The 27,852-nt window shown below is 31.7% G+C and overlaps 2 protein-coding genes and 1 long non-coding RNA gene across 4 annotated transcripts in view; 2 read left to right on the forward strand and 1 right to left on the reverse strand.

Moving 5' to 3' along the window:
- Positions 1-27,852, forward strand: part of LOC111056210 (cytoskeleton-associated protein 2-like) — a 479,893-nt gene that overhangs the window by 29,135 nt on the left and 422,906 nt on the right. The gene's annotated exons all lie outside the window — the stretch shown is intronic.
- On the forward strand, positions 1,112-11,691 carry LOC111043389 (sensory neuron membrane protein 2-like). 2 transcript variants are annotated; one of them, XM_022328327.2, is made up of 8 exons: positions 1,112-1,265; positions 2,056-2,213; positions 5,272-5,547; positions 5,678-5,883; positions 7,250-7,449; positions 8,973-9,091; positions 10,111-10,236; positions 11,251-11,691. In XM_022328327.2, exons 5-8 carry the CDS (start codon positions 7,446-7,448, stop codon positions 11,422-11,424), a joined length of 423 nt encoding a protein of 140 aa, XP_022184019.1. In that variant the 5' UTR covers positions 1,112-1,265; positions 2,056-2,213; positions 5,272-5,547; positions 5,678-5,883; positions 7,250-7,445; the 3' UTR covers positions 11,425-11,691. The 2 variants fall into 2 exon arrangements, with proteins under 2 accessions (XP_022184019.1, XP_022184036.1); XM_022328344.2 differs by lacking the exon at positions 5,272-5,547.
- Positions 24,389-26,436, reverse strand: LOC120351854. Its single transcript, XR_005571587.1, has 2 exons — positions 26,364-26,436; positions 24,389-25,501 (listed from the first exon to the last, which is right to left on the reverse strand). It is a non-coding gene; the product is annotated as an uncharacterized LOC120351854 (long non-coding RNA).

Raw genomic sequence — 27,852 nt, forward strand, 5'->3', positions numbered from 1 at the left:
TCAGAGATACGGGAAATTTTAAAAGTTGAATCATTTCAAGAAAAACAAATCTTTGAATAAAGTTTTTCATATCATTTAATAGTAAAAATAATGCCATTTTAGAATAAAAACCGTAAAATTTATTTTTTGAAGATGGCATCTTGCAAGTGTGTTCCTTTTCTACGCAAACGTTCCTGTAGTCTCTTTGTAACATTGTCCATGGATTGACGTAACATAACAATTGGAATTTCTGAAATCGCTTCTCGAATCTTGGTTTTCAATTCTTCCGTTGTTGCAGGTCGACTAAGGAACACTTTGCTTTTAAGGTGACCCCAAAAAAATAAATCAAAAGCTGTCAAATCAGGGGATCTGGGAGGCCATGGAATGTTACCATTTCTCGAAATAACACGTTTCCCAAACAATTGGTATACAGCTGCCATCGATATTCGTGCAGTGTGTGACGTAGTGCATTCATGATAACTAAATGGCAAGGTTTTGTTAACAGGCTAACATACGTTATTCAATGGTAGCAATCGCTACCAAAACAACTTTCAAAATTTCCCGTTTCTTTGAATCACCCTGCACTTAAGCTTTAGTTTTTGTTCTAACCATGTATTCTAATACATTGACAAGATCCAAACTGAACGGTATGATGCATCGGAAATTAATGTCAAAAAATATTTTTATAGCATGACCAACAAGAGGGCTGACCAACCCTTTCACTTCAACAATTAACCTTACGGCATTGATGGGTTAACCGATAAGTCGGATTAGCGAGGTTTTACTGTAATTTGAATACTTTGAATGAACCACTATGAATTTATGCATAGTTAATACAATTCGGTATCAAACACTTGATGCACAAATTAGATATTATGAATCATTAAAAAAAATAATGAAATCATCACAGAAACAGAATGGTTACACACTTTAAATTGAAAACAAATAGAATTTGTAATCTACCGAGAATTTGGTTTCCACCGTAAAGTATTTTAGATTGTATTTTTGGTACGGTAAACAATTAGCAACGAAATGACTATAAATGCCGATTGGTTGTCCTTGATATAAGTATCAACGAACTGCTCCCATTTTTAAAACTCATAGTTACCAGATAAGATTTTCACCGAAATAATTTCAAGTGGTTGTCGTGCATGATTGCATCAACAAATATGGATTTTCGAAAAGCGCTCACATTTGCTCTTGTTTTAGGAATATTTACTTTGTCAATAACTTTGTTAACTGACTGGTTCCTCTTGGATAGAATTGTGAATTCGAGAATTGGTCAAGTAAGTCATTATACATTTCAAATATTTTTGTAAATAGCCTACATAACTTACAATATATGTAGGTACCATTATCATATATTACCAGCAATACAAATTTTCACCAGCAAATAAATCTTCAAACTCATGACTCATCCATATAAACATGCATCAGTTGAGTTTAAGGATTTTAAATACAACAGAACATGAACAAGCTAAAACTTAAATTCCAAGCTTGTCATGTAGAGCTAGGAAAAACAAGGTTTTCAATGAAATACATGTTTCCTTGGAATAAAATTTTTGCATTATAAAATTTGCAAAACATATATTAATGTAAGAACACACTCTTATACTACTCTTATAAGAACACACTCTTACTATGATACCATTGGAATTAGATTATTTTGCAAAATTTAATAAACTACCTATTGCCTATTTTTTAAATAGGCCCATTGATCATCTTTAATTGAGACTTGAATAAAAGTCAAATCACGTGAGGATATTCAATGAAAGTTCCACAAACGAATTTTATTACTTCTTGTAGGTTTTGTAAACCTACAGTGTGAACTATTGTAGCATTTTAAATTATTGTCTTTTGGAGTAATAATTATGTATTTTTAATCCCCAAAAATAGAATAATGTACCTGAAACAAATGCTTCGTCGGCAGCAATTTTTTTACCTTTCAAGATTTTAAAATAGGAAGCTTTTCTCAATATTTATGATTTACTCTCCAATTCACCTACATTGTTATCATTGTCTCAAGTTGATATATTGCTTGTTCATGTGATTGATACAAGCCTATTTATTATTCAGGAGCTGGCTCTCAGGAACGGAACTGATTCGTGGAACAGATGGATTGAATCGCCAATACCAATCTATTTGAAAATCTATATATTTAAAGTCACTAATCCAGATGAGGTCAATTTAGGAGTAAAGCCAAAGTTGATCGAGAAAGGACCTTATGTGTACAAGTTAGTATCTATTGACTACCTATCTATGATCTATTCACTACCTACTGAATTAGGATTCAACGAATACAATATTATGTTAGAAACTCATCAAAAATCTTCTCAAGTACACTTGACTGCTTTTACTTTTACTAAACTTAGTTAGTATTCTATTACCGGTAAACCGGGGTGACTTTGTCCCAATTTTGGGGAGTTGAGATTTTAAACAGCTTGCAATCAATACTTGAGTTGCAATAAATCTCTTGCAATATTTTTTATTGTATTCTGCAATGTTTGAAGATTTTTTTTCATTATAAAAAGTAAATATTTTTCTCCACTTTAATAAAGATATATTTTTTGAAATTAAGAGACAATGTCAACCAGGGTTTGGAGTGACTTTGTCTCACTTTGAAAAATATACCTATTTGAAAAAGTTAATTTTCAAGAGTTAGACAAAGTGAAACCAACTGTTAACCTTTAAAATGAATACCTACCTAATGACATTGAAAACAAGTGAAATCCACATCAAGAAATCACAAATTATTTTTTTTTAAATATTTAAAAGTTTCTGGTGCCCAAAGATCTTTTTTAGAAATAATAAAAAGGCCAAAATAATATGAACTCACCGATATCATAAGTCTTTTAGGAATAAGTTTTATAATACGAAGTTTTCCGACAACGGAATCACAAGATGAAGCAAGCAGTATGGTTTTATGTCGATAATTCAACTAATATATCGAAGTTTGACAAGATATCGATTGTAGAACCTCGATAATGATCAGGGCTAAGACTATCAATGTTGAACATCGATTTCGGATAACAGAAATCGGAAATAAACTGATTTGAATATTTTTCCGCGAGGTGGGACAAAGTCACCCCGGGATATACAAAGTCACCTCAATAGGTCGACGGAATTGTAAATAAAAGTTATTGTGTATTATTTCCATACACAATTAATTAATTTATTTTACGAATGAACATAAATATGAAATTCATTCATTTGTTCTTAAAATAGAATATAGAATTCCTTTATGAATATGGAAAATTTAATATGGTTTTCAGGGAAACCGGAAGAAAAACTCCATTCTATATTAAATACATTGGAGGATTCTGTAGAATACCAGCAGGATATAACATATATTTTTGATAAAAATGTATCATATCCTCTTGATGAAAATGATGTCCTGACTGTTGTGAATCCGGCACTGGTTGTATTTTTTTGGCTTTTCCAGGGACATAATTTACAGTTATTTTTTAAATTATTCCACTACAATAATTTAAAATAATCTGATCAATTTTTCAACTATTCTATTGCTAAAAGTGGTCTATTATTAAATTTAATAGATGTTATTTGAATATTCCATAAAGTAGTGAAGTATTAGCCAATATCAGTAACTCCAATATTCTCCAATAACAGTAACTTTTATTAGTATAGTACCTACCTAGATTAGTAGGCTACCTACCTATTATTGCTTAGCAATCTTTTAACGATAAACGACTGCTGTAATCTGATCAAACTGTATATTATTATCTTTGTATATTATTACCTGTTCTTTGAAAAAAATGAATGAAAACTGGTAGGTATAAATTTCCGAGTTGAGAATTCAGGGCTCCCAAAGGGGAGGGGAAGAGGGGAGAGGTTTATTGTATCCTCGAAAATCTTCCTTTTGGGGGGCCAAAAAAAGGTCAGCAGTGTTTAAAAGTTTGAAATGACGAAATGGTGCGTCCATGGTCTTAGGAGGGTGGACACCCCTGGAGAATTACATTGGAGTTTTTTTAATTCCTGAAAAATTTAAATTTCTCTATTCACAACATTGTTGTGAAACGTCTTGATAGTATAAAGCACAGTTTTTAGAATCTTATTTTATTTTATAATACGATACGTTTCTTAATACTCAAATATCCTCTTTAAATTATTAGCCCAGTCAAATAGTCATTATAATGCGCCCATTATTTGCATTATTTATGAAATAATAAATAAATTATATTGTTTTAATCGGTCTGTTTGGGTACTAGTAAGAGTGATCTATGGTTTCCCACCAAAATTTCTGAAGACATAACTTTTGGCAGCCTGAAAACAAGATTTTCGTACTTTTTCAGTTTTTTCACGATATCTCCAAAACCATGTTAGATTAATTTTTGTATTCTATACGTTTTTGAAGAGCATCAAATTCTCTACAATTTTCATCCCCCCTAAACGTTCTTCTATCTCCAATAGGAAGCGAGTTATGGCTCGTCGAAAATTGATAATTTTTTCTAATTTGCGATTTTTCTATTTTCACTTCTTTTCAAATCGTTTATGGTATTATTGATCGTGATAATGGTGTTATCATGATGTTCATAAGGTTAGTGTCAATCTTACTGACTCATAATGAATGATATGAGAAATAGTTATTTGTTGTAAGGAAGTCAAGTCAGTTATCATTTGGGATTCTCAGAGGAAGATGGCAGAAGAGGGATGAGGTGTGTGGTCAAGATTAGATCAGATTGGATTAATTTATTCAAATAAATAACATAGTAACAGAGTACTCTTACTAGTACCCAAATGGATCGATTAAAACAATGAAATCAATTACCTTAATTTTTGTTTGGTCCCATGTACTATTTTATTGGGCTATATGAAAAGAAACCGATTTTCTAAAGAAATTTGAATTGAAATTGTGTTATGCGGTATGTGGGTAAAGTTATAATTTATTTCTCTATTCGTATGCAAGTACGAATCATAAAATGATTCATATCAACTCTTCTCTCAAATTTCAATAAAAGAATATTGATGATTTAGAATGCTATAGACCCCCCCAATCAAAAAAAAAAAAAAAAAAAAAAAGATAAAATGCTGAATGTGGAATGAATAACAAACCATTTTCGTTATTGTGGCATTCTTTCGAAAAGTCATTTGAATTTTCAAAATCTTTAGATCATATCACTCAGCTATGTAATCAATTTCTGAGATAGGTTGTTTCTGATATTGAGATTCCATCGAGGATAATGATTTGAACCTTTAAAAAGTTTCGAGTCTCATCTCAGATAAAATTTTTATTAATATTCTAATAATTTTTCAATTTTCATCCTTGATTTTCAGGGTGTGACAAATATTCTGAATGATATCAAAGGATTACAGTCAATGATGAGAATATTCATGGAGCTGGCCGTTCCTCCCATATTCAACTCACCAAATTTGATATTCATCAACGCTACAGTCAGAGATCTACTGTTCTCAGGCATCAAAATCGATTGTCAAAGATCTGACAAGAATATAGCAGTATTCTCCATGTGCTCGGCTCTTCGTCATATGATGCCAATAAAGGTTTTGCAAATGGGCAGCAATGGTGACTTCTCTATGGCAATTCTAAGGCATGTAAGACATCTGATTTTGAAACCAAGTTTTGAAAAATTGAACTAAGCAGAGTATCATATTTTTGAACTACTATTCTATCAAAAAGATATATTTTGTATGCTCATTAATGCTTATAAATCTTGACTTTCAGCGACAAAGTCTCGGCACATTTAGTATCAACGCTGGAAATAAGGATCCATCAGCTCTGGGTGAAATTCTTCGGTGGAACAAGAAGACAGACATGTCGCTCTGGTCCGGAAAACGCTGCAATTAAATAGGTGGAAGTGACGTCTCACTACTCCCCCCATTCATCCACAAACAGTCTCAATTGAGCGTCTTCTCTACAGATATATGCAGGTAGGAATAATCATTAAAACAACTATGTACTTTATACGTCACATAAATCTTCATTTTATCACTATTAAAACTCAAATCACAACGTTAGATTTAGCAACCTTCTAGCTTAGGAGTATCTTTCAGCAGCCTCTTATTACATTAAAATAAACTTATGAGTTTCCAGTCATAATAGGTTCCTCTGCATGCACTTCCAATTCAAAACTTTTGTGTTTCTATCTTGAGATTTCACTCTATCATCTAGACTTAATATTTTTCACATCAAAAGTTTATTTTTCCAATAAATATCATAGGATACTAGCATTAAGTTATTTCCTCTTCTAATCCAGTAGACTTCCACTACTATATTGGGAAGATCTATTCTTTTCAAGCAATTTAATAAAGATTTTTTCATTACATAATTTCAATTTCATTAGAATTCGTAATCGAATTACATTCGCGATTATCAATCAACGTTACTATATAAAAGGAATTAAATAAATTTTATAGTCACTATATTTCATTGAAAATTTTAAATAACTCCTCACTTGAGTTTTTAACTATGTCTGGATAATAATGTTATTTTTTTTTTATATCTGGCTCACGCTTTTATTGAAACATCGATATGATTGTTAAAATCAATATTTCAAAAAAAAATATAATAGAATTATTGAGCACGGTAAGCTTCTCATCTTTCTTTATTCATATATACTTCAAGATTTAAGCTACTTAAAGGAGTGATCCGTGGTCTGGTGTATATAGTGCTTCATAGCAGCATAGTGGTCTCGGGTTTAAACCCGGTTAGAAACAAACGTTTTTAGCCAGGTTACTCCCGTGTTATAGGATGGACACGTTAAATTGTCGGTCCCGGCTAAAGTATTGAAAGTCGTAAGGCTCATTGACGGCTCAAATTATATGCAGCCCACGTGGGACCATAACGTAAGGCTAGGTAAACATACATCGGTTTTTGTTCGTATGCACGAGTTTTTGCCGTCCTTATAGATTCCATTAGATTGAACAATTGATTTCAAACAGATGATGTTTGTCAAGTTATGTTTAATCTGATAAAATTTATAAGGACAGAAAAATATCGTACGAACAAAAATCGATGTGACTCTCAACCAACAAAAAGCCTCACGAATCTATTTTACTTTACTGAGCTAAGTTATTTAAACATATTCTTTTGATGTAAAGTTTGTATGTTTCTTACTTTTTTAATACTATATTTACTTTTGAGAATGGCATAATCGGCCTAAACCGGTAGCGTCTTGATAAAAATAAGAGGGTACTGCGTATGTTTCTAAATATGAGTTTAAGGAAGAATCTAAATGTTTCATGAATTTTTGAAGAAAGAGTCTAAATGTTGTCTAATAAAAACTATATTTTACAGTGTAGTTCATTTGGTATACAAGGAAGACATTTATTACGAAGGTGTAAAAGGACTGAGATTCACACCAAGTTGGTTATTCTTGGCAGACGATGTTCTCGTCAATGAAGATGCGTCCTGCTATTGTAACGGTACAATAAACGGCCTTACACAGCCAACTACATGTGCTCCAAAAGGCGCTGTTGACATTTCCAATTGCATGGGTAGGTCTATGTACGTTGAAAAGTTCAATTCAACTAACTCAATTCTATTATAATAGATTAACCAGTTGATTACCCATTATACTCCCTACTTATCTTCAATGAGTTATGAATAATAATTATTACAGAAAATGTTGTATTATAGGTGTGGTCCAAGTTAAAATGGCAGTAAAGAAAGATAGGAAACAGTGTTGCCGATTCTCTGCCTTGCCATTGAATTCTATAAGAAGATAGCTGATACCGGTATATCTGATGTCCAACTGGTAATTTCAAAATAATAAATTATTTTTTATTCGTCAAGAATCGTGCTGTCTGCTTTGTCGAATGATAGATAGACAAGGATAGCAACACCAATGTTGTTCAAATACTGCCCATATAACGCCTCACTATAGAAGTGATTCTCCATTGACAATGAAATATAGCATAGAAATGAAAAAAAGGAAGGAAGAGAGGGTACCTACCAAATCAGTACACAATTAAACACAAAATTCAATAAAATTGCAAGATTAAAGACGATAGATTGCAAGTTAAGGTTTACATTGCAATTTTTCCTTTTATTTAATATATCTTTTATGTCCAATGGATACTGTTAAATTAAGGCTGTGCAAAAGACTATAATTTTCTCAAAAATTTATATTTAAAAAAAATTGTTTCATTTAATCAACAATACTAAGTTATGAAGAATTTATCCTAGAAATTTAATGGATTTATCACTTACAGAATTTAAAATGATCTGTCCCAAAAATTAAAATTTTAGGCGCTCATATCTCAAAAAGTAATGATCGGGAAATAAATTTTCTGAGAAAACTTTTCCATTTCGATAAATCGAAAAACTTTGAAAAATATCACCAGCAGAAAGCTTTTTTAGCCTTTGCACAGCCTTAAAAGAAAGTCCCGTTTTCCTTTCATGACACTGAGCACTCTCTCCGAAAGGTCTCGATAATATTTCTTAATGAATTAGAATTATTTGTATCGGTTTCAGAAACTTATCTATATCTTTCTGTAATAAAGGAAATAACTGGCTTATACGGGATGGGAAAATTATGTTTGAAGCATCATCACGTCTGAAATACTGGACTGGCTAACTTTAAATTTTGCATATATATTTTTAATTAACCGAGGAATGTTATAGGCCTATTTTCAATTCTTTAAGATTTCATTTAGTCAAGTTTTCAGTTTGTCAAGTTTTAAAAAAGAACCTTGCGGAGCACTGGCTTCTTGTTAGTCTGAAATAAAGAAATAATCTGATCCTACGTTACAAACATTTATTCATGGTTGTGCTTTGTAATAAATTTATAAATTATGTTTATCTGTTACAACTACAGAATAAAACAGACACTCCATTAACATTCACTTTTGATTTCAAGTTCTAAACTCCTTAATTCTCAAATACAATAAAAATTCAATTTCCATTAAAATCTGATTAAACATTAAAAAAAAAACAAAAAACTAAACTTTTCCTCTTAAAATTTTTCTTTTTGAGAAAGTGAATAGTTTGTTTTGAAAACTATTATTCAATTTGACAGATGTGCCTGTAATAATGACCAAGCCTCATTTCTTGGATGCAGCTAATGACTTGTTGGACGATGTCGATGGTTTGAAGCCGGATCCAGAATTGCATAACTCATACTTTGATATTGAACCAGTAAGTCGATTTGCATAATGTTGATTTGAGATTTTTTTTGAATTTTCAAACAAGATAAGTGTATTAATTTTATAAGTTAAATGTATAGATAGGCTTGCCATGAATAATTTAAAATTCATAAAGGTCAAGGTTGGCTTATGTTTGAAGTATTCATGTTCAAAATCGAAATTGAAATTACATTGTCAGATTTGCTGGCAATGACTCATTTGAAAATCGATACAGTAATTAAGTTACTCTTATCATTAATAAGTAAGTTACCCTTGAACCGTTTACCTACTATACAATACAAAAAACAAATCGATGTAAAATAATATTCTCCAGACTCTCAGTAAGCAGACGGCAATTTTATCACAACTACTGCAATATTCTCATAAATAAATTACCCATAAATTGTCTAACACATGAGATAAATAAAAACTTCATTATTCTAGTCAATGACTGGGTAAAATCAAATTTTTTCGAAAAAGCTTTTTAATCTTGTGATGAAATAATGTACACAACAATTTTAGCAAAGTAAATGTGAATTTTATTCAAGTAACTTAAATCAAATCCGCTTCATTTCCCATTTTGTTAATAGAAAATTTAATAAATAAGACAAAATCCATATTTTTTCTACATGCTCATCTGTGGTCTAGGATGTTGAAAATCAATTTGAAAGCTCCATATTAAGATTCAAAATTACAAAATATGATAGCATAATAATGATCAATTTTTTGAAAACATTTTATGTGCTACTTAAATATTCATTTTTTAAAATCTCAACCCATAGCTAGCGAACAGACTAATATTGTATAGCAATGCCATTGAAATAAAATACAATAGAAAAAAACTTCTACAATAGAAATTTTGAAAAATTTTGTTTTTAGATTTTATTTAGATTTTGTTATTAGATTATTTTTGTTAATATTGTTTTACATTCATTTACTTAAGGATGCACTGCAGAGAAAAAATTGTACCGTATTTTTATTATTTTTAGAAAATGGCAAATAAATTGAAATACCGTACTACATTTTTTTCAGAAAACTGGAATTCCCTTGGAAGGCTACCATAGAATCCAAGTGAATTTAAAATTGAATCAAATAACAACGATGACACTCATGAAAGATTTGAGAAATCTAACGTTTCCTCTACTGTGGGTGGAAGAGGTATGACAAATTTCAAGATATTGAAATTGAATAAAAGATTAGGCCAGGCTCACTTCAATACTATCTTAGTGACTGAAAATTATTTCAATTTAAGAATACTTTGTTATAACCGGTTCTGAAATAATTATTTCAGGATAAAAGTTTTCTGAACTGAATGGGTAGATAAATCTATAAAACAAGGGTGCAGATCATCAGGAAACTCAGGCTGTGCAAAGGCTAAAAATAAACTTTCTACTGGTGATATTTTTCAATGTTTTTCGATTTGTATATCATTAAGCTATGAAAATGAAAGCGTTTTCTCAGGAAAACATTTTTTCTCCGATCATTACTTTTTGAGATATGAGCGCCTAAAGTTTAAATTTTTGGGACAGAACATTTCAAATTCGGTAAGAGATAACTCCATGAAATTTAGAGGATAAATTTTTCATGGTATTGTTGATTGAATAAAACAAAAATTTTCTGAAAATATAAATTTTTGAGGAAGTTATTCAATTTACTAAAAATAACCAAAACTAAATTTTTGTTGAGTTATTTTTGGTAAATTGAATAACTTTGTCAAAAAATGATATTTTTTCAGAACATTTTTGTTTTATTAAATCAACAATACCATGAAGAATTTATCCTCGAAATTTCAAGGAGTTATCTTTTACCGAATATGAAATGTTCTGTCCCAAAAAAATAAACTTTAGGCGCTCATATCTCAGAAAGTAATGATCGGAAAAAAATTTTTTCCTGTGAAAACTTTTTCATGTTGATAGCTTGATGAAATACAAATCGAAAAACTTTGGAAAATATTACCAGTAGAAAGTTTATTTTTATACTTTGCACAGCCTTAATGCCTTTGCCTAATAATGCTAATAATGAATATATAAAAATGTACAAGTTACTGTAATCTGAATATACAGTACGTTTTTGCTTCCCAATCATTTTTGCTGATCTAGGCTTGTGCGTAACTAATGAGACGGATTATTGTGATTGTTGAATACCGGTAATTATTTTATTTTCAATTTTCAGGGTATACAACTTGGCCCTGAAGAAATAGATAAGCTGAACGAATTAATTATCGAACAATTGCTCATCATTAATATTGTAAAATGGAGTATTCTGACAACAAGCACTTCTATTATAATAATAACAAGCTTATTCATGTGTAAACTCAGCAAATCCAATATGAAACAAAAAGTGTAATAGATCGAGCCATCTCCAGTCTCCACCCCACATTAAACACATTAAAGTTGTAATGGACAACCTCAACGCCAGAATTGCCAACAAAACACAGATTCCTCCATGCACACGTAGACATTTTCCTTGTGGCTTGCCTTCAAATTTTCTGTTGCATATGTGTAGAAATGGATTAACAATAGAAATAACAATAAAATCTTATTCAAGTTGAATCATTTTTGTATAGCCTACAGAAATTGTGATTAAAATTTGTTAATAAAGATTTTGACTTTATTCATGCGATTATTTATTGATTTAATTCAGCTCATATGACAAAAAATTATGACTTAGTCCTTGGAGTGATTTAATAATTTTCTTACTACACAACTGAGAAATATAACTATATGCCGTGCAAGCCTTAGTTTGCAGCACGGAGCTTTATGACCAATGTTATTTCAATAAAACAATAGGAGTGCACGATTGCCGTTTACTACTGATTCTATCAAAAAGTCCTGCGCTCTCATTTTCGTACAATTATTTTACAAAAAATACTTTTAGAATTCTGTGAAATGTGGCAGCGCTGTACTCCGTAAGACTAATGCTGCAAACTAAGGTTTGTACAATACTATAGAAAGGGTGTTACAAGGGAAATTCTACTCTAGTTTAAAATAAAATTTTAACTTTGTTTTTAGCTTGATTTTTGATACTGCACTGCATTTCATCACAACATGAAAATATTGATTTCAATTATCAATCAGCTATGAGAATACAAGTTTTTTGAATGGGAGTCCAACTATTTTCACTCAGATGAGTGACGTAACCGATAAGCTGCGTACACATATTCGCGCTTCCAACCCGCACCGAGCACGCTCCTCCCTCGTACCACCATCGAACCACAGTCGCTCCGCCCACGCACCCATCATGAACGTTACGGAAGATGTTAGATCTTCTCGCGTTCCCCGGTCGAACCACTCTTGCTCGCCGGTCGATCATCAATCGCTCTGCTGGAGTGACGTTCGGTTGCGGAGCAGAGCGAAAGTCTGTACGCACCTTTAGGCTCATTTCGCACAGAAGTGGCGCTGAATTTTGTCACTTCTACATAAACATTATATGGTCCAATGCAAACATAAGTGGCGTGGTGTATGTTTACGTAGGAGTGGCGTGGAAGAGACAAATCAGCGACACATCCTTGCCATACGCCACTTCTGTGTTAAATATTGGGCCTTAGATGATCCAGTGGCCGCTTTTTGGTCAAAATGAACCCTGAGTTGATAGTTCATACTTTATTCTACTATTGTTGTATTTAATATACCATTTTAATATGTTAAATAGATACTAGATGGTAAGAGCAGATCGTTTCGCTATTTTGTGTTCATGTATTTGTACTAACTTTGCATGCTGATAACAAGATAAGTAGAAGGTATGAGCAATATTAAGACACTCTATACGACCTTACCAGGCCAGTGAGTAAATATTTAGTAGTGAAAGCATGTGCTTAAATTTACATATCATGTATTTCAATAAAACCAATATCTGCAGAATTGAAGAACTCACAAAAAACTAAATATTCCATCAGTATATTTATTGAAAAAGTACATTCCCAGATAATTTAGCTTACGATGAAGTTATTAACTAAGGAATTAGAAAATACGAAACAACGTTATCTTGATAATTTTTCACTTTATTTCAACAATATCATCTGGATACAAAATTCTATGAAAATGAACACATTGTTTTCGATATAAGCTAGATCAATATAAAAATAAATAATAATTAGGCTATCACCATAATAAAACTTCAAATATTGAGGCATTTCAACATTTTTCATCAGATATCTTACTAATTTTCAACTTATTCGATCACCTTGACTCATTACAACTTCAATCAATGTATTCATTCATTAAATAATGCTCATTCCAGTATTCGTCTTGGACCCTTTACGCTAATGTTTAAATAGATGAGATAAATGAATTAAAATTAAGTTGTGATGAACATTGAGAATCTCAAAAATAGCATATACAGGAAGTCCCACCAAGGTTGTAACAACCGTTGACCATAGATTCTACTCAACATTTCTGACAAAAAATGTTTAGTAAACTTTTTCCTATCGACCTTAGTTTTCGAGATATATAGATAGATTTTTCGATAATTTCAGAATATGCCTACTTCTGGTCATTAAATACTCAATAACTCGAAAACTACTTGTCGAATTTCAATTACAAGGGTATTGCTGGAAAGAGAAAAACATTTCAAACAAGATTAATGTAATTTTATCTGTTGTAAGATATTTTGTAGTTTTTTATTAGGGCTTAAACTTGAAAAAATGCTATTCTTCAAATTCAAAGTGAAATTTCAAACCGTTTTTTCTCGGTTTTTCTCCGGGTGAATATAGGGGTTTCAATATTTCAAAAACTTCTCCATTTCATAAGCTTTTGAATGAGTATAAATTCGAAAAGGCAAGTTTCATGATAAAGTGTTCAAAACTGCTAATATCTGGAATGAACACCTTCAAAATGAGGAAATTCACAAACGTTATATCATTGTAGATTGATCAAAACTTGTGAATATTGTCAGAGAGAAATCAGGTGATTTCACCCTAGGATCACCACTTGATGCTTGCTGTTTGTAAATTTCCTCATTTTGAAGGTGTTCATTCCAGGTATTAGCAGTTTTGAACACTTTATCATGAAACTTGCCTTTTCGAATTTATACTTATTCGAAAGCTTATGAAATGGAGAAGCCACTATAATCACCCGGAGAAAAACCGAGAAAAAACGGTTTGAAATTTCACTTTGAATTTGAAGAATAGCATTTTTTCAAGTTTAAGCCCTAATAAAAAACTACAAAATATCTTACAACAGATAAAATTACATTAATTCTGTTTGAAATGTTTTTCTCTTTCCAACAATACCCTTGAAATTGAAATTCGACAAGTAGTTTTCGAGTTATTGAGTATCTAATGACCAGGAGTAGGCATATTCTGAAAATATCGAAAAATTATATATCTCGAAAACTAAGGTCGATGAGAAAAAAGTTTAATCAACAGTTTTTGTCAGAAATGTCGAGTGGAATCTATGGTTAACGGTTGCTACAACCTTGGTGGGACACTCTGTATAATCAAAATTGGCGGCAATCAAGCAATTTTAATTATGATAAACTCGATAACAATACTTAATTATTAGCCTATTAATTATACCAAATACCAATTAATATTCCCTCACTAATACGCTGAAGACTCCTGCACAGCATAATGTATTTAAAAAAAATCCTTCATGATATTCTCTCTGTTGTCAAAATAATTATGTAATTGAAGAAGTCGTCAAGAAATTTTATTATTGGAATAATTACTACGTATTTGATAGCAATTATATAATTGACATTTTATGTTTCTTTCAAACTCAACTTGATGACTATCAAGAATTTTCTCTTCTGCAATGAACCTTGAAATGTTTATGCGCCAATGTGGGCAAGGCGTGTCATTTAAGCAACAAAAATGTAGGGATAACGCTATTAACGCTATTATTACAATTTGGCTATTCGATCCAATGAAGCTAAACAGGCAAAGCATGCAAAAAATTAAAAATCTACTCACTTAATGGACAACAAGCCATAATATATGATTTACAAAATTTATGAATGATTACAATAACAAAGTGATCTACACAGCCATGGCAATCAATAGTTATCTGGTGAGGTTTTCCATAAAAATATATTCGGATTAAAATTGTATTGTGTACATGCAGGTCATAAAACAATAACAATTGAAAAATATTTATTAAAAATTCGTAACAAGTTATTTGTGGAAGATGTGTGATGGCTTTTTTAGAGGTTCAACCACTTGACGAGGGCAGATAAATAAACAATGTAACAGGTTGTATAAAATAGTGAAAAATATAGGAGATCAATCAATTATCGTAGAACGTTTTCCAAACAAGTAAGTGAAGGTAATAATGGAGATCACAGTATTATCTTCATAGAATGCAGCCAATTTGTGGAGGTCTATTACCTTTTTCAGATGTATTTATTGTTTTTTCTCGAATGGAATAAATCCTCCCAAGTGGCCTAACTTGGGACGAGATTTGAGCCAAGAAGTGCCACTATGGCTAGCACTGTCTACTGCCGCCCAATTATCCGAATTGGAGGATTCTTCGGCCATTCTGTTGCCGTCATCGTATGCCATGTAATATCTGTTGGTCAACGCACCGACATCAGGCTCGCTCCTCTCGCCCAGCTGTTCATCATAATTTTCGAGTTCCTCGGGCATAACTATTTTGTCAGATTTCCTAGTTCGTCTTTTATTAGTTTGAAAACTAATCAATTTGGATCGGTGATAATTTTTGGGATGAGGGTAGGGACAGCACTTACCTTTCGAGCATTTGGCCAATTCCTCGAATTCGGGACAGATTTCAATGTGTCGGTTCTTGCACTGCAACATACAATTGCAAATCTATGGTTGGGATTCTATAAATCTAGAATGAATTTCACTTTCTTATCACACTTAAAACAAAATTTCTAGTTTTAAAACTTTTGAATGAAAATTTGGCATACATTGCAAAGAGTAGACATATTCTGGAACACGTAACTATTTATCAAAATTTGCGAGAACAGTTTAAGGCTTATACTAACAATCATAATTTTATGATTTGTCATAGTGTAAATAAATGAATTATATCGCTTTTATATTGTAAAGCCTAATGTTCGGGGAATGTTCTGGTGTTCTCGGTACCTCACAGGCATGACCTCCCAAGCTGGTCGGCAATCAATAAGGAAATCCAAAGAGCAAACAACGAGAACTCTATTATTTGTAAAAAATTTAATAATGTATCATTTGTTAATATTAACAATATAGGAGGAAGATTCCATACATCAAATGGACTTCACTTGAACTCTTTAGGTAAAAGGTTTGTATGTGATAGAATTCTGCAATTTGTGCATAAGCTAGACAGCAATAAGGAACTGATACCTGACCCAATCCCCTTAAAGAACAATGATACCGATTGTTTTTTAGGACAAAATCTGATGAATTTAGATTGAGTAGACTTGATAGTGATTGCATAAATTCAGATAGTAACGGATATCCTACTAGCACTAAAACTAACAGACGTAAATCAACAGATGTTAATTGTAATAGTTTACTTATAATTGATCAGTCATCTAATTTAGTAGTTGCTCATTGGAACGTTCAAGGCTTGATAAATAAATTGGATGAACTCACAAGTTTCAACTGCAAATTTGACGAAGACATATTATGTGTCTCTGAGCATTGGTTGGATTCAAATGAGCTGGCTGATATTGAAATTAGTGGCTATAAATGCATCAGCGCATATTGCAGGCCTACAGGGCAAAGAGGTGGATCTCTGATCTGTATAGTCATCCTTAATTGCAGTTGAAGTTCCATTTTTGGTTGAATTATCCGTCGATAGGGTTTGTGAGATTTCGGCTGTTTTGATTAAGCAATATAATGTTATTTGCATTGAAATATATCGTGTACCTTTGGCGAGTAATTTCGAGGCTTTCACAGAGACGCTTTTCGGCATGTTTGATGTTTTAAATAGCAATAATAGTTCCAATGCTAGCATTATCCTCTGTGGGGATTTTAATGTAAATTTGATGATGGATTCTAACAACAGTATGGTCTTTAAAAATTTGCTGTCAAGTTTCAATCTCAATTTAACAATCAATGAAGTTACTAGACCAGGTGAATCTACTCATTGTGAGGGGACGTGTATTGACAATATTGCCACATCAATTCATTTTGAAAGGATTATCTCAGCAAAGGTTGAGCCGATGATTGTCTCGGATCATTTTGCTTTAGTGCTTAGCTGCCAACTTGATGTGACTGATCATACAGCTTCAGAATCTTCAAGAGGTAATAATAAGTCCAAAAGAATTATCAGACCACTTAATTACTCTAATATTGTTAGATTTGAATCAATAATTTCAAGAACTAATTGGTTAGATGTTTATGCATTCAATAGTATTGAGGATAAATTTGCTCATTTTTTAAATAAATTTCTTTGTATTGCTGATGCAGCTCTTCCCATCAGATGTGTAGAAAGTGGCAGATGTCCTCCAGTAAAACTATTGTGGTACACTGAAGAGATTGAAAATATAAAGGAACAATGCTTACTTATGTACGACCTCTATAAGATTTCCGGTTCTGCCACTCATAAAAGCATGTATAATCAGTTGAAAAGATCTTTTAAAAAGATGGTAAAAAAGTCTAAACTCGATTACAATAACAATCGTATTTTGCGTGCCAAAAATAAACCAAGGGAATTGTGGTCAATAGTCAGAGAAAATTTAAATAGGAATGAAGTGGCTAAAGGTGATAAAATATCTAGTCATACATCACATGGATTCAATGATTTTTTTATTGACAGTGTAGATAAAAAATTGCGTTCAATAGCAGATCCTGTCCATGACGTTTTTCATTATCTTGACAATTACAAAAATTCATTGCCAAACTCTTCAAATTCAAAACCATCTTTCTCTTTTAATCTTACGAGTGTTGAGCAGGTTCATAGTGTAATACTTTCCTTAAAGAATAGTGATTGCCTTAATGTGTATTGCTTGAATTCTCATTTGTTGAAACTGGCTTCTACTCATATTTGTGAGGTACTAAGCTCTCTGTTTAATGATTGTATTCTTGATGGCGTTTTTCCTAATTGCAGTAATTCCTCTTTTCAAGAAAGGTTCTGCAAGTGAGTATAATAATTTTAGACCAATTTCTATCATTCCAGTTATTTCTAAAATCTTTGAGGTTATTTTGTATTGTCAGATTGTTGAGTTCTTTGAAAATAACTCACTGTTCTCCGATAGTCAATTTGGGTTCAGACCTAATAGAAGCACATATAGCTATATCTGAATTCATGGAAAACTGTATCTATTCCATTGATGAGAGGTGTAATCTGCTAGGCAGCTTTTATGACATGAGCCGAGCTTTTGATACAATATCTCATCCCATCCTATTACAAAAGCTCAAATTTTATGGTTTCGATGATATGTCAACCAATTTAATTGCCTCTTACTTGAGTGATAGATATCAAACTGTTTTTTACGATGGCTGTTTTTCTAATTATTTAAAAGTATCATCAGGTGTTCCACAGGGTTCCACACTTGGCCCTATCCTCTTCATTATATACGTTAATGATCTTCCTGCAGCAATCAGTTGTAAAAATGTAAAACCTTTTATGTTTGCTGATGATTTAGCTGTTCAAATAAAAAATAATAGTCTTTCTGGTAGCTTGCATACGGTTAATGAGATAATTGAAGATTGGACAGCTTCTAATTCATTGTGTCTTAATAAGGACAAAACTCAACTTTTGGAATTTGGATTTAGATTACAACCTGACAATGCAAAGTTTCTTGGTATAACAGTTCAAAGCAATTTAAAATGGGACCTACACATCAAAATATTATGTGGCAAACTATCGAAGGGAATTTTTATATTGAATAGATTGAAGTTCATTGTTGATAAGAGTGTTTTAATTTCAGTGTATTTTGCTTATCTTCATTCTCATTTGTATTATGGTGTTGTTGCCTGGGGTAATGATACGAATGTAAAGAAACTATTTGTGTTACAGAAACGAGCAGTAAGGGTTATTGCTAATGTGAATAGTCGTTTTCATTGTGTGGATTTATTTAGAAAATTCAACATTTTGACAGTACCAGCTATTTACATTCTTGTTTTAATCTTGTGGTTATGCTTCCATATCCAAGAAAGATAAGTATAATTAAATTAAAAACAGCCAAAAAAGAAATAAGGTCTCAACAAATCAAATCTCGATTCTAATAAAAAATAACCTAAAAAGTGTGACACGAAACCATAGAGTTGATAATCAATTTATAGAAAGTAACTGAATCGAAAATCGAAAAAATCAATTGACTATTAAAAAAACATTGCCTATGACAGGCAAAACCATTATACATATTGCAACTACTCTAATTATAATGTGAAAATATAGTAACTATAGTGAGGTCATAGAAAAATATCTAGGTGAAGCAGCGGGCATTGTCATCAATGGTAGCCATATAAATAACAAACGCTATGCAGATGACACTATACTCCTTGCTGAAAGCTTAGAAGACCTGCAAAAAATGCTAAGGAATCTGATAAAAGCAATTGAGGAATATGGGCTCACATTAAATGCTAAGAATATATTATGGTCACTACTAACTAAGCATGGAATTCCACAAGATCAGCTTTTTCAGGACGGGATATAATAGATATAATAGAACAAGTGGAGGCTTAAAACTCTGTGAGTACCCGCGTTTGCTGCAATGCAAGTCACATGCCACGTGACCAATGATGTCAGGACCCGCCTCTTCGAGTGCTATGAGTTCCTTGTTCGCTTTTATGGATTAGTAGCATGAACACTGAATAAAGAATGTGAGTCTAGACTCCAAGCATTTGAGATGTGGAGCTAACGGCGAAAACTCTGTATATCATGGACAGATAGGACAGACAAGTCTCAGAAGAAAGGGGAAACAACTGGATATTGTGTGTGACATTATGTATGTGCCCATACTTTGAGCACATTGAGAGAGGACCGAAGTACGTGATTCTGCACCTCATAATCAAGGGTAAAATAGTTTGTGAGCGCTTAGTGGAACGTGGAAGAATGTATTGGTTGAGAAACCTGAGAGAAGCATTCAACTGCACGTCACAGGACCTCTGCGAGCAGCAGATATCAAAGTTAGAACTGTCATGATGGTAGCCAACTTCCGTAATGGAGAAGGTAATAAAAGAAGAAGAATAGTGAGGTCCACGTTAAAATGGCAGTGTAGAAAGATAAAAAAACAGCGTTGCTGATTCTCTGCCTTGCCACTGCCTTCTATAGAAGATAACTGATACCGGTATATTGATGTAAAATTATCTGTTCATTCTTGTTAAAAATAATCATATATATTTTATTTGTAAAGAAAGTATGTTCTCTATGATTAAATAACTGATTTTCATAATTTAAATTGAATATTTTGCTAATTAATTGTATTTCTAAATCGTTGGAAGAAGATCTGGCAGCGTTTCTATGTCGAATGATAAACGAGGATAGCAACACGAATGTTAATCAAATACTGCCATTATAACGTGGACCTCACTATGATAATAAAGTGGCGGTTATCTATAGCTAGTTTGATTACACTCAGTGACTGTGAAACATTCTTGAAAACTGTGGGATAGTTTACTCCAAGTCTTTTTATACTGTCCATCTTAAATATCTTCATTGTTTTCATTGTTATCCGATAAAATTATGGTAATTTGTTAGGGCGGGCGGTCTTAAACCTCTGAGGACAATTTAAAATATTCATTTTGGGTAGTACACCTCACTCGGGCTCAAGCCTAGGGGTGTGCATTTTATTTGCAATTTTCTATTATTTTAGTTGATGGTTATTTTATTCATAAAATGAAGTTATTTTTGTAATTATACTGAGGTAAATTACGTAAACAAACAATTATTCTTTGTCATACTTTTGTATTGTTGTGCAAAATAAATACATCTTGAATGGAATTGAGTTTCAGTTTTAGAAAACGTTTGTACATAAATAATCGAAGTGGCTATCAAAGCGAAGTAGGATGAATGGATGACAAGGTTCATAGATGTTCAAGAGTACCAAATCTATTATTTTATTGAAAGCTCAAGCCAATTGCCAATTGCGGTTGTGAAGTTTAGAGCTCCCTGAAATTCAACTAATCCTAAATCCAAATAATTTCTTATAGGAACATAACATACATTAAAAGACACCTATAGTGAGGTCCACATTATAATGGCAGTGAAGAAAGATAGGAAAACAACGTTGCCGAGTTGACTCTATTTTGTCACTGAGTGTACACAGCTGTTACTCAATTCATCCAATTACATTTGATCTAATATTAGTTTTCATTTCCTTGATAAAATAATCAATTTCATGTTAAATCAATTAGATTAATCAATAAAATATCTCTTTTCATGATTTGATTCGAAACTTAGCTTTGAGATTCATATAAACCTGAAATGGCGGCTAATTTAAAAAGCTGTGATACACCAATCTGAACTTCAAAACTACAGAAATAAAGTTGTTCGGTGGGTATTCTATTTCAATTTCTCTTAAAAATAATAGTAGTTAGAATAGAAATCCTATTTATTAAAACATAATTAAAATGGAAATAATTATGTTATAACCTTTCAATATTATTTATACCGGTACCTACCAGAAAGGGTCTAATCATGAAAACTTGACCTACTGAAATCTTGAAGAATTTAAAATAGGCCTATTAAATTGAGAATCTATATGCGAAATTTCATGTTAATGAGTCCAGTAGTTCAGACGTGATGATGCGTCATTCGTGAATTTCCTGTATCCTACTATAAGCCAAATCTTTCCTTTATTATATTATAGAAGGTAACCGATGCTCTGTACCGGGAAAAATTTGGTGTTGTGAAATGTAAACTCCTTATGTCCAGGAAACATGAAATAATAGAATAATTATTATTTTGTTCAAAATTACGCGGATAATCTTGAAAATTGAGTTGAAAATTTCCAGCAGAAAAAGTTTGATGGGTCTCAAACCCGTTGATTCATGAACCGCGCGCGCTACCAACTAAGCTACGGAGTCACTTGGAAAAAGACCTGTTTGGTTTATTACTTACCATAATCGTCATCAAGTGAGTAGGTAGCAATAACTAAAATAATAGCAACCGAAGTAATCAATGCAATTACTAAAACTTTTCTGTAGTCCAATGTTTTCAATTGTTTTCCTGTTAGATTCTCATACTCTGCTTCAAAATTCTCCCATTCTTTGAAAACGTCAACTAATGTCTGTTTATTTCTAAAGTACAGCACCTTCTGTATCACTGCTGCAATGAAAATATGAATTTCTCCAAACATCATTGCAATAAAATCAACATTTCTCAAAAACAAAGCTTGGTACAAGAAAATCATACAACAATGAATTAAGTATATAGATGAAGAAACGTCGATGAATGTTAAGAAATAGCAGTAGACCAATAACAGGTTGCGTCCGTAGCGAGATTTTAGTGAATGTGCTTAGAGAGGAACACCATGAACTAGAAATAGGTGACTAAAAAGGTTGAAGGACCTTGTTAGTGAATAAGGATAGCTTTGCGATGTCATAGTGTGACTGGATATAATTTTAAAACGAGCCACTCAAATTTGTCTTAATGGTGATAGAAAACTGCCCTTAACACGCATGTGAAATGTTATGTATGTAGCCACCTATGAGGGGTCTTGAACACTGGTTTGATAAGTTATTCTAATACTGCTATTCTAGGGTAGGTAATATGGACAAAGTACACATTAAGCTTGATTCAATTACCATTTTTCATTTTTTTAATGCGAGGGCAAGAAGTAAACACGTCATTCCCTGGGGGCTTTTAGGAAAGTTAATTAACCACGTTTAGAGGTTAAACATAATGAATAAGCTTTCAATTACAGGGGTAAGCAACAATAAACAGATAACGGAAAATTTCGGTTATATTCGAATTAATTACAATAAAAATGTTTCGTTATCTGTTTTAGTTTCAAGGTTGATATAAAAAGTCAAAAGACCTTGCTCTAATATCATTGATTTGTGTTCACATACCATCTGATGTTCATAATAGGCAAGACAAATCGATTATATTTTGACACTTCTAGTAGTGATAAGTGATGTCTCGCCAACACTACTACTGAGCTATTTACTATATTCGAATTAATGAACATCTTTTGTGTTGGAACAGCTAAAACAGCCGCTGATTTTTGCTTGTTCAATAAAAAATTTCTACAATTCCATGCATATTGCTTTTAAAACCCAATGCAAAATAGCAATAGTAATTTGTTTGAAAACAAAATTTTATTTTGAACAATGCTTCATGCCATTAGAAATTATTGATTATATTTTTAGTTTAGTTCCGAAAATTCACTAAAGATCTAAATATATAAAAGCTGCACACTCATACCCTACAGTTACTATTCATTCAAGCAGAACTGCGACGCTTAACCCTCCCCCCGTTTTGTCAGTGTACTGTTTCTCTTCTCAAATATTTTAAAAAGCATCTATATCATACTCTAAATCAATAAGTAGGGTCATTATGTGGGTTAAGTGGATTGCCTCAATTTCGCCCACATCACTTTTTATATTGTAAAGTGTGAATAAAAAGGCATTTATCTATCTATGTACATTTTTTGACGTGACAACGTCTTATAAATTGGTTTGCCGGGTGACACTTCAAGAAACTGCGTTACGTTCCCACGTTATGCGCTCACAATGAGAGCGAGTGAGAGCGTTCGTTTCGGTTCACGGTCGTCTGGAAAGAGCACGAATAGGAGCAGTGGCGAGCAACGCAGCAGCAACCCGAAGGCATTCACCTGGAGAGAGAGTGAAACGGAGCAATCTCCTGCGACTGCGCCACTACTTGGTGAATAGGTTATGTGAATAAGTATAAGTGAATAGGTATAAGTGTAAGTATAATAGTTATAAGTGAATAGGTTATGTTGTAGTAATCACAATGTTGTGGTAGTTTTCAATCACAAAAGTAGTATAAATCGTTTCTCAGCCAATAATAATTTGTTTAACTTGAAAAAATGAGCGCGACTTGCTATGTAAAAAATTGAATCGAGCACAGTTAGCCCGCCTAAGAGCGAGAGAGACAGAGTGATTTTGTTGAGGATGTGTGAAGGTAAAAATAAAATTTGGTTAATATGAAATTCAGTGCGAGATTCTTTGTATAAATTAATGTTTTAAATATAATTCTTTGTATAAATAAATGTTTTAAATTGTTACTATTATTTCATCCTTCTTCCTACTATAGGAATGAATATTCAAATTAAAATTATTTTACCACTCAAAGTCGTTGTCACGTAAAACTTTCGCCCGTATACCAACTTTACAGGCAACTATGCAATTTTTTTATCATTCACTTATTGTAGAGTAAACAGTATAAGTATGATTAACAAATAAAATTTTATTTCGATTAGGTTCGAACATTTTTTTATATAAAATAAACATTGATTTACTGAATAGTACGAAACATTATATTTTTATTCATGTATAATCTCCAAAACATACATTTTTCAATAAAAACATACACATCATTAGAATAATCGAATTAATATAAAACAAATATAAATATTGTGCATTACGGTACAAAAATTATGTTCAAAAAGTATTATTTGATAAATTTGCTACTATTGAAGGAATGGTTAAAAAGTGAAGTTGACGTTATTTATAAGCTTTGGAACTAAGTATTATTTTAAACTGTCTCAATGGAAAAATATTTTTATATCCAATCATGATGATTTTTTGTTTCTTTTTCGTTACTCCATCAATGATACAATAACAAAATAATTTGATATCAAATATCATGATGGCCTTCAAATAAGCTAAGAAAATCAATGAAAATATTTACAAGTTATCATAATTTATAAGAGATGACTTAAGTTATAAATTAAGACACAGATTTATTGTGTGTTCTTATGTTCAAACTATTTTGATAAGTATCTTGTTCAACATTCCAAAACGGTTTTAGGAACTAACTGCTACAGATGTAGACTGTTAATTCCAAATAGTCAGTATTCAAGTTTCAAAAAAAAAAAAAAAATAAAATAAAAAATGCCTGGCCAGAGAAAAACCTTCTATTGTGGAACATAGTAAAGAATCTAGTTTCAATACTATAATATAAGCTACACAAAATTGAAATACGATCGACGGCATTAACAAGAGTTCGGTTAGACTAAAATGCTAAATTTCGTAATAACGAGAATTTTATAAGTCTACCATAAAAAGTCGCATGAGGGTGAGAATAAAATTGATGTATTCAGGTTTAACCTTAATTTTTTGAATAATTCGCGATTACCTATAAAAAGAGACACTTCTTAGAAATGCAAAAGTATCATTATTATAAAGCTGTCAACTTAGATTTTAATTGTTGAAAAATATACGGTATTTAAACTTGTAAAAATGAACCAAGATAAACGTATTATTGTGAGAATAATATTGATTGTATCACAGATATTTACTGAGAGTAGTCCATTCACAAGAAATTCCAAAGTCCGAATTTCATTCAAACGTCCAAAGCACTTCGAAGTATATTTAGGATAGTTTTTTTGTCTTCACCATCATCTTCTGCAAAAGATAAACCAATGATTGATTTTCGAGAAATGCAAGAAGATTATGAATAGGTAATATTGAGGAAAAAAATATCACGAAGAGAGTCCAATTTGTAAATAGAAATGGAAAAAATAAAATTATTAGAAAATCACAATAACCACATATCAATTATTTCATGGGGAATATTGGTTTCGGTTTAATCTGAACAAATGTAATTACATCACAGTTTATTGAGAAAAAGGTGATTCAATCATGAATGATATCATTGCAGAAGATAATTATTTTAATAGGATTCTATTGTAATGCGCTAGACGGCTGGTGTAGGTGTTCACTACTGTGAGATTCACTTCACTGTCATCTTTCCTTATGAATAACATCAATGGTTCTCAATCAACCAATGATGACAGTATGAAGTGAGTTTCACTATAGTTCCGCAGCACTTGCAACAACTATACTTGTTCGTACATTTATAACGAACTGAAATTAAATAACGTAAATAAGTAAACCTTTTTATATTTCATTTATGCATAATATGTTAATAAAAGGGCAACTTACTTGATTTTTTTTCTTTTAAATAATATTGTAGATGCCCTATAAAAGAAAAGTCAATAATGTCATTGTAACTAACTGCACTATTATTGAATATTACCTAGTACGGTTTACAGGTTCTGCTGATTCTGATGTAGGCTAATGATACAACCTTACTATTCTCCCGATAGGGGTCTTAACAATGTTTCTTTCTGTGGATCCAAATATTGAATGACTGGAGAAATTTCAGATTCAATGATGATGAATGACATAATTTTATCAATGGAAAGTAAACTGAAGAAATGAATAATTCATGCATTGGAATGTTAAGATATCAAGGATCACCTACCTTCATCATTCGTCAAATCTTTTCCAAGTATAGACTTTTCCTGAGCTACTTTGTAGATGATTTCTTCAATTGTCCTTTGCTGATCAATCTGATAATTTTTACTTCTCTGTCCGAAGGAACAAAAAAAATTAGAAGACTTATACATTATATTAAATGAATGAAATTCAAGCCATATTGGCTAAACTCTAGGTCCAGTTCCGAAATACCTGTCATCAATTTTTTGGTTGGGATCGATTTAGTATGACATTTTGAACACAAAATCACAAGAAATAAACGGCGGTCACTCATCATAAATTAAAAAAAATATAATAATTTAGTTTTACTAACCTCACCTTGACATTTCAAACACCTCTAATATATTAGGTTAGAAAAGTTTATGTTAGAAAAGTTTGGTGAAAAGCTTAGGTTAGGAAAACTTAGATTAGGAAAATCATAATTTGATGATTTGATAATCAAAATGGCTGCCACTGCAAAATTGTGCTACTTTGAACGTGATTTATTATAAAAAAATAGTGACCGCCATTTAATTTTTGTGATTTTGTGCTCAAAATAACATACTAAATCGACCTACCCAAAAATTTGATGACAGGTATTTCGACACTGGACCTACAATTACACCGCCTATTTTTGTAAATATAGGGGTAATAGTGAAAACTGATCCAACATTTCATGTTATAGGGAGGGTTATTTTATTATTTATACTATTATATAATTATTTATATTTCTATATATATAATTATTTTAGTACAATAGAAATTTCGAACATACTGGTTTAACTTAAATAGTTCACTTTATTACAATAAAGCTTGAATTATGATGACTATATGGGGTGTGCAATGAAACATATCATCATTGTAAAGTGATAGTGAAATTGCAAAACTATACTTTATATAAAATATCAAGAAAAATAAAATCTCAGACCCCTTTTGAAATATTCTATCACAACATGTTAGTGTATTCATATGTTTTATGAACTAGGACTGTTAATTTTGGGTTTACAGTCCTAGTCATAAAAACATATGAATACACTAACATATGATCAGAATAAGACTCTTCCAGGAGTATTTATTATTACTTCATATCACTTTAAAATGGCATCAATGTCCGAACATGTTGTGATAGAATATTTCAAAAAGGGTCTGAGATTTTTATTTTTCTTTATATTTATATTACAAGTAGTAGCCCCGTACAGAAAAGAGATATATTTCATATATATAATGCTAAATTCATCAGAAAATTTAAAAATGAAAAGATTACGGCAAGTTTCTTATTCATGATAATGAGAATTTTTAATTATAGTTTGAAAACAAACAGAATAATGTCTCAAATTAGTCTGTAAAAACAGTAGGGCTACGGATATCAAATTCGCTGGAACATTGAAAAACTCTAACTCAAAAGTTTAAAAAGACAGAGAAACGGCATTTGAATTTATATAGTTGAAGACAATTCGAAGTCTAAACCTTTTTGTCCCATTCTATGTACACGATCT

Source organism: Nilaparvata lugens, chromosome 6, assembly GCF_014356525.2.
Source record: "Nilaparvata lugens isolate BPH chromosome 6, ASM1435652v1, whole genome shotgun sequence".
Classification (NCBI taxonomy): domain Eukaryota; kingdom Metazoa; phylum Arthropoda; class Insecta; order Hemiptera; family Delphacidae; genus Nilaparvata; species Nilaparvata lugens.

Excerpts from the sequence above, each read along its gene's own strand:
- LOC111043389 (XM_022328327.2), top strand. Across the intron at positions 9,092-10,110 it reads CATACTTTGATATTGAACCA|AAAACTGGAATTCCCTTGGA; the intron begins GTAAGTCGATTT and ends CATTTTTTTCAG. Across the intron at positions 10,237-11,250 it reads CTCTACTGTGGGTGGAAGAG|GGTATACAACTTGGCCCTGA; the intron begins GTATGACAAATT and ends TTCAATTTTCAG.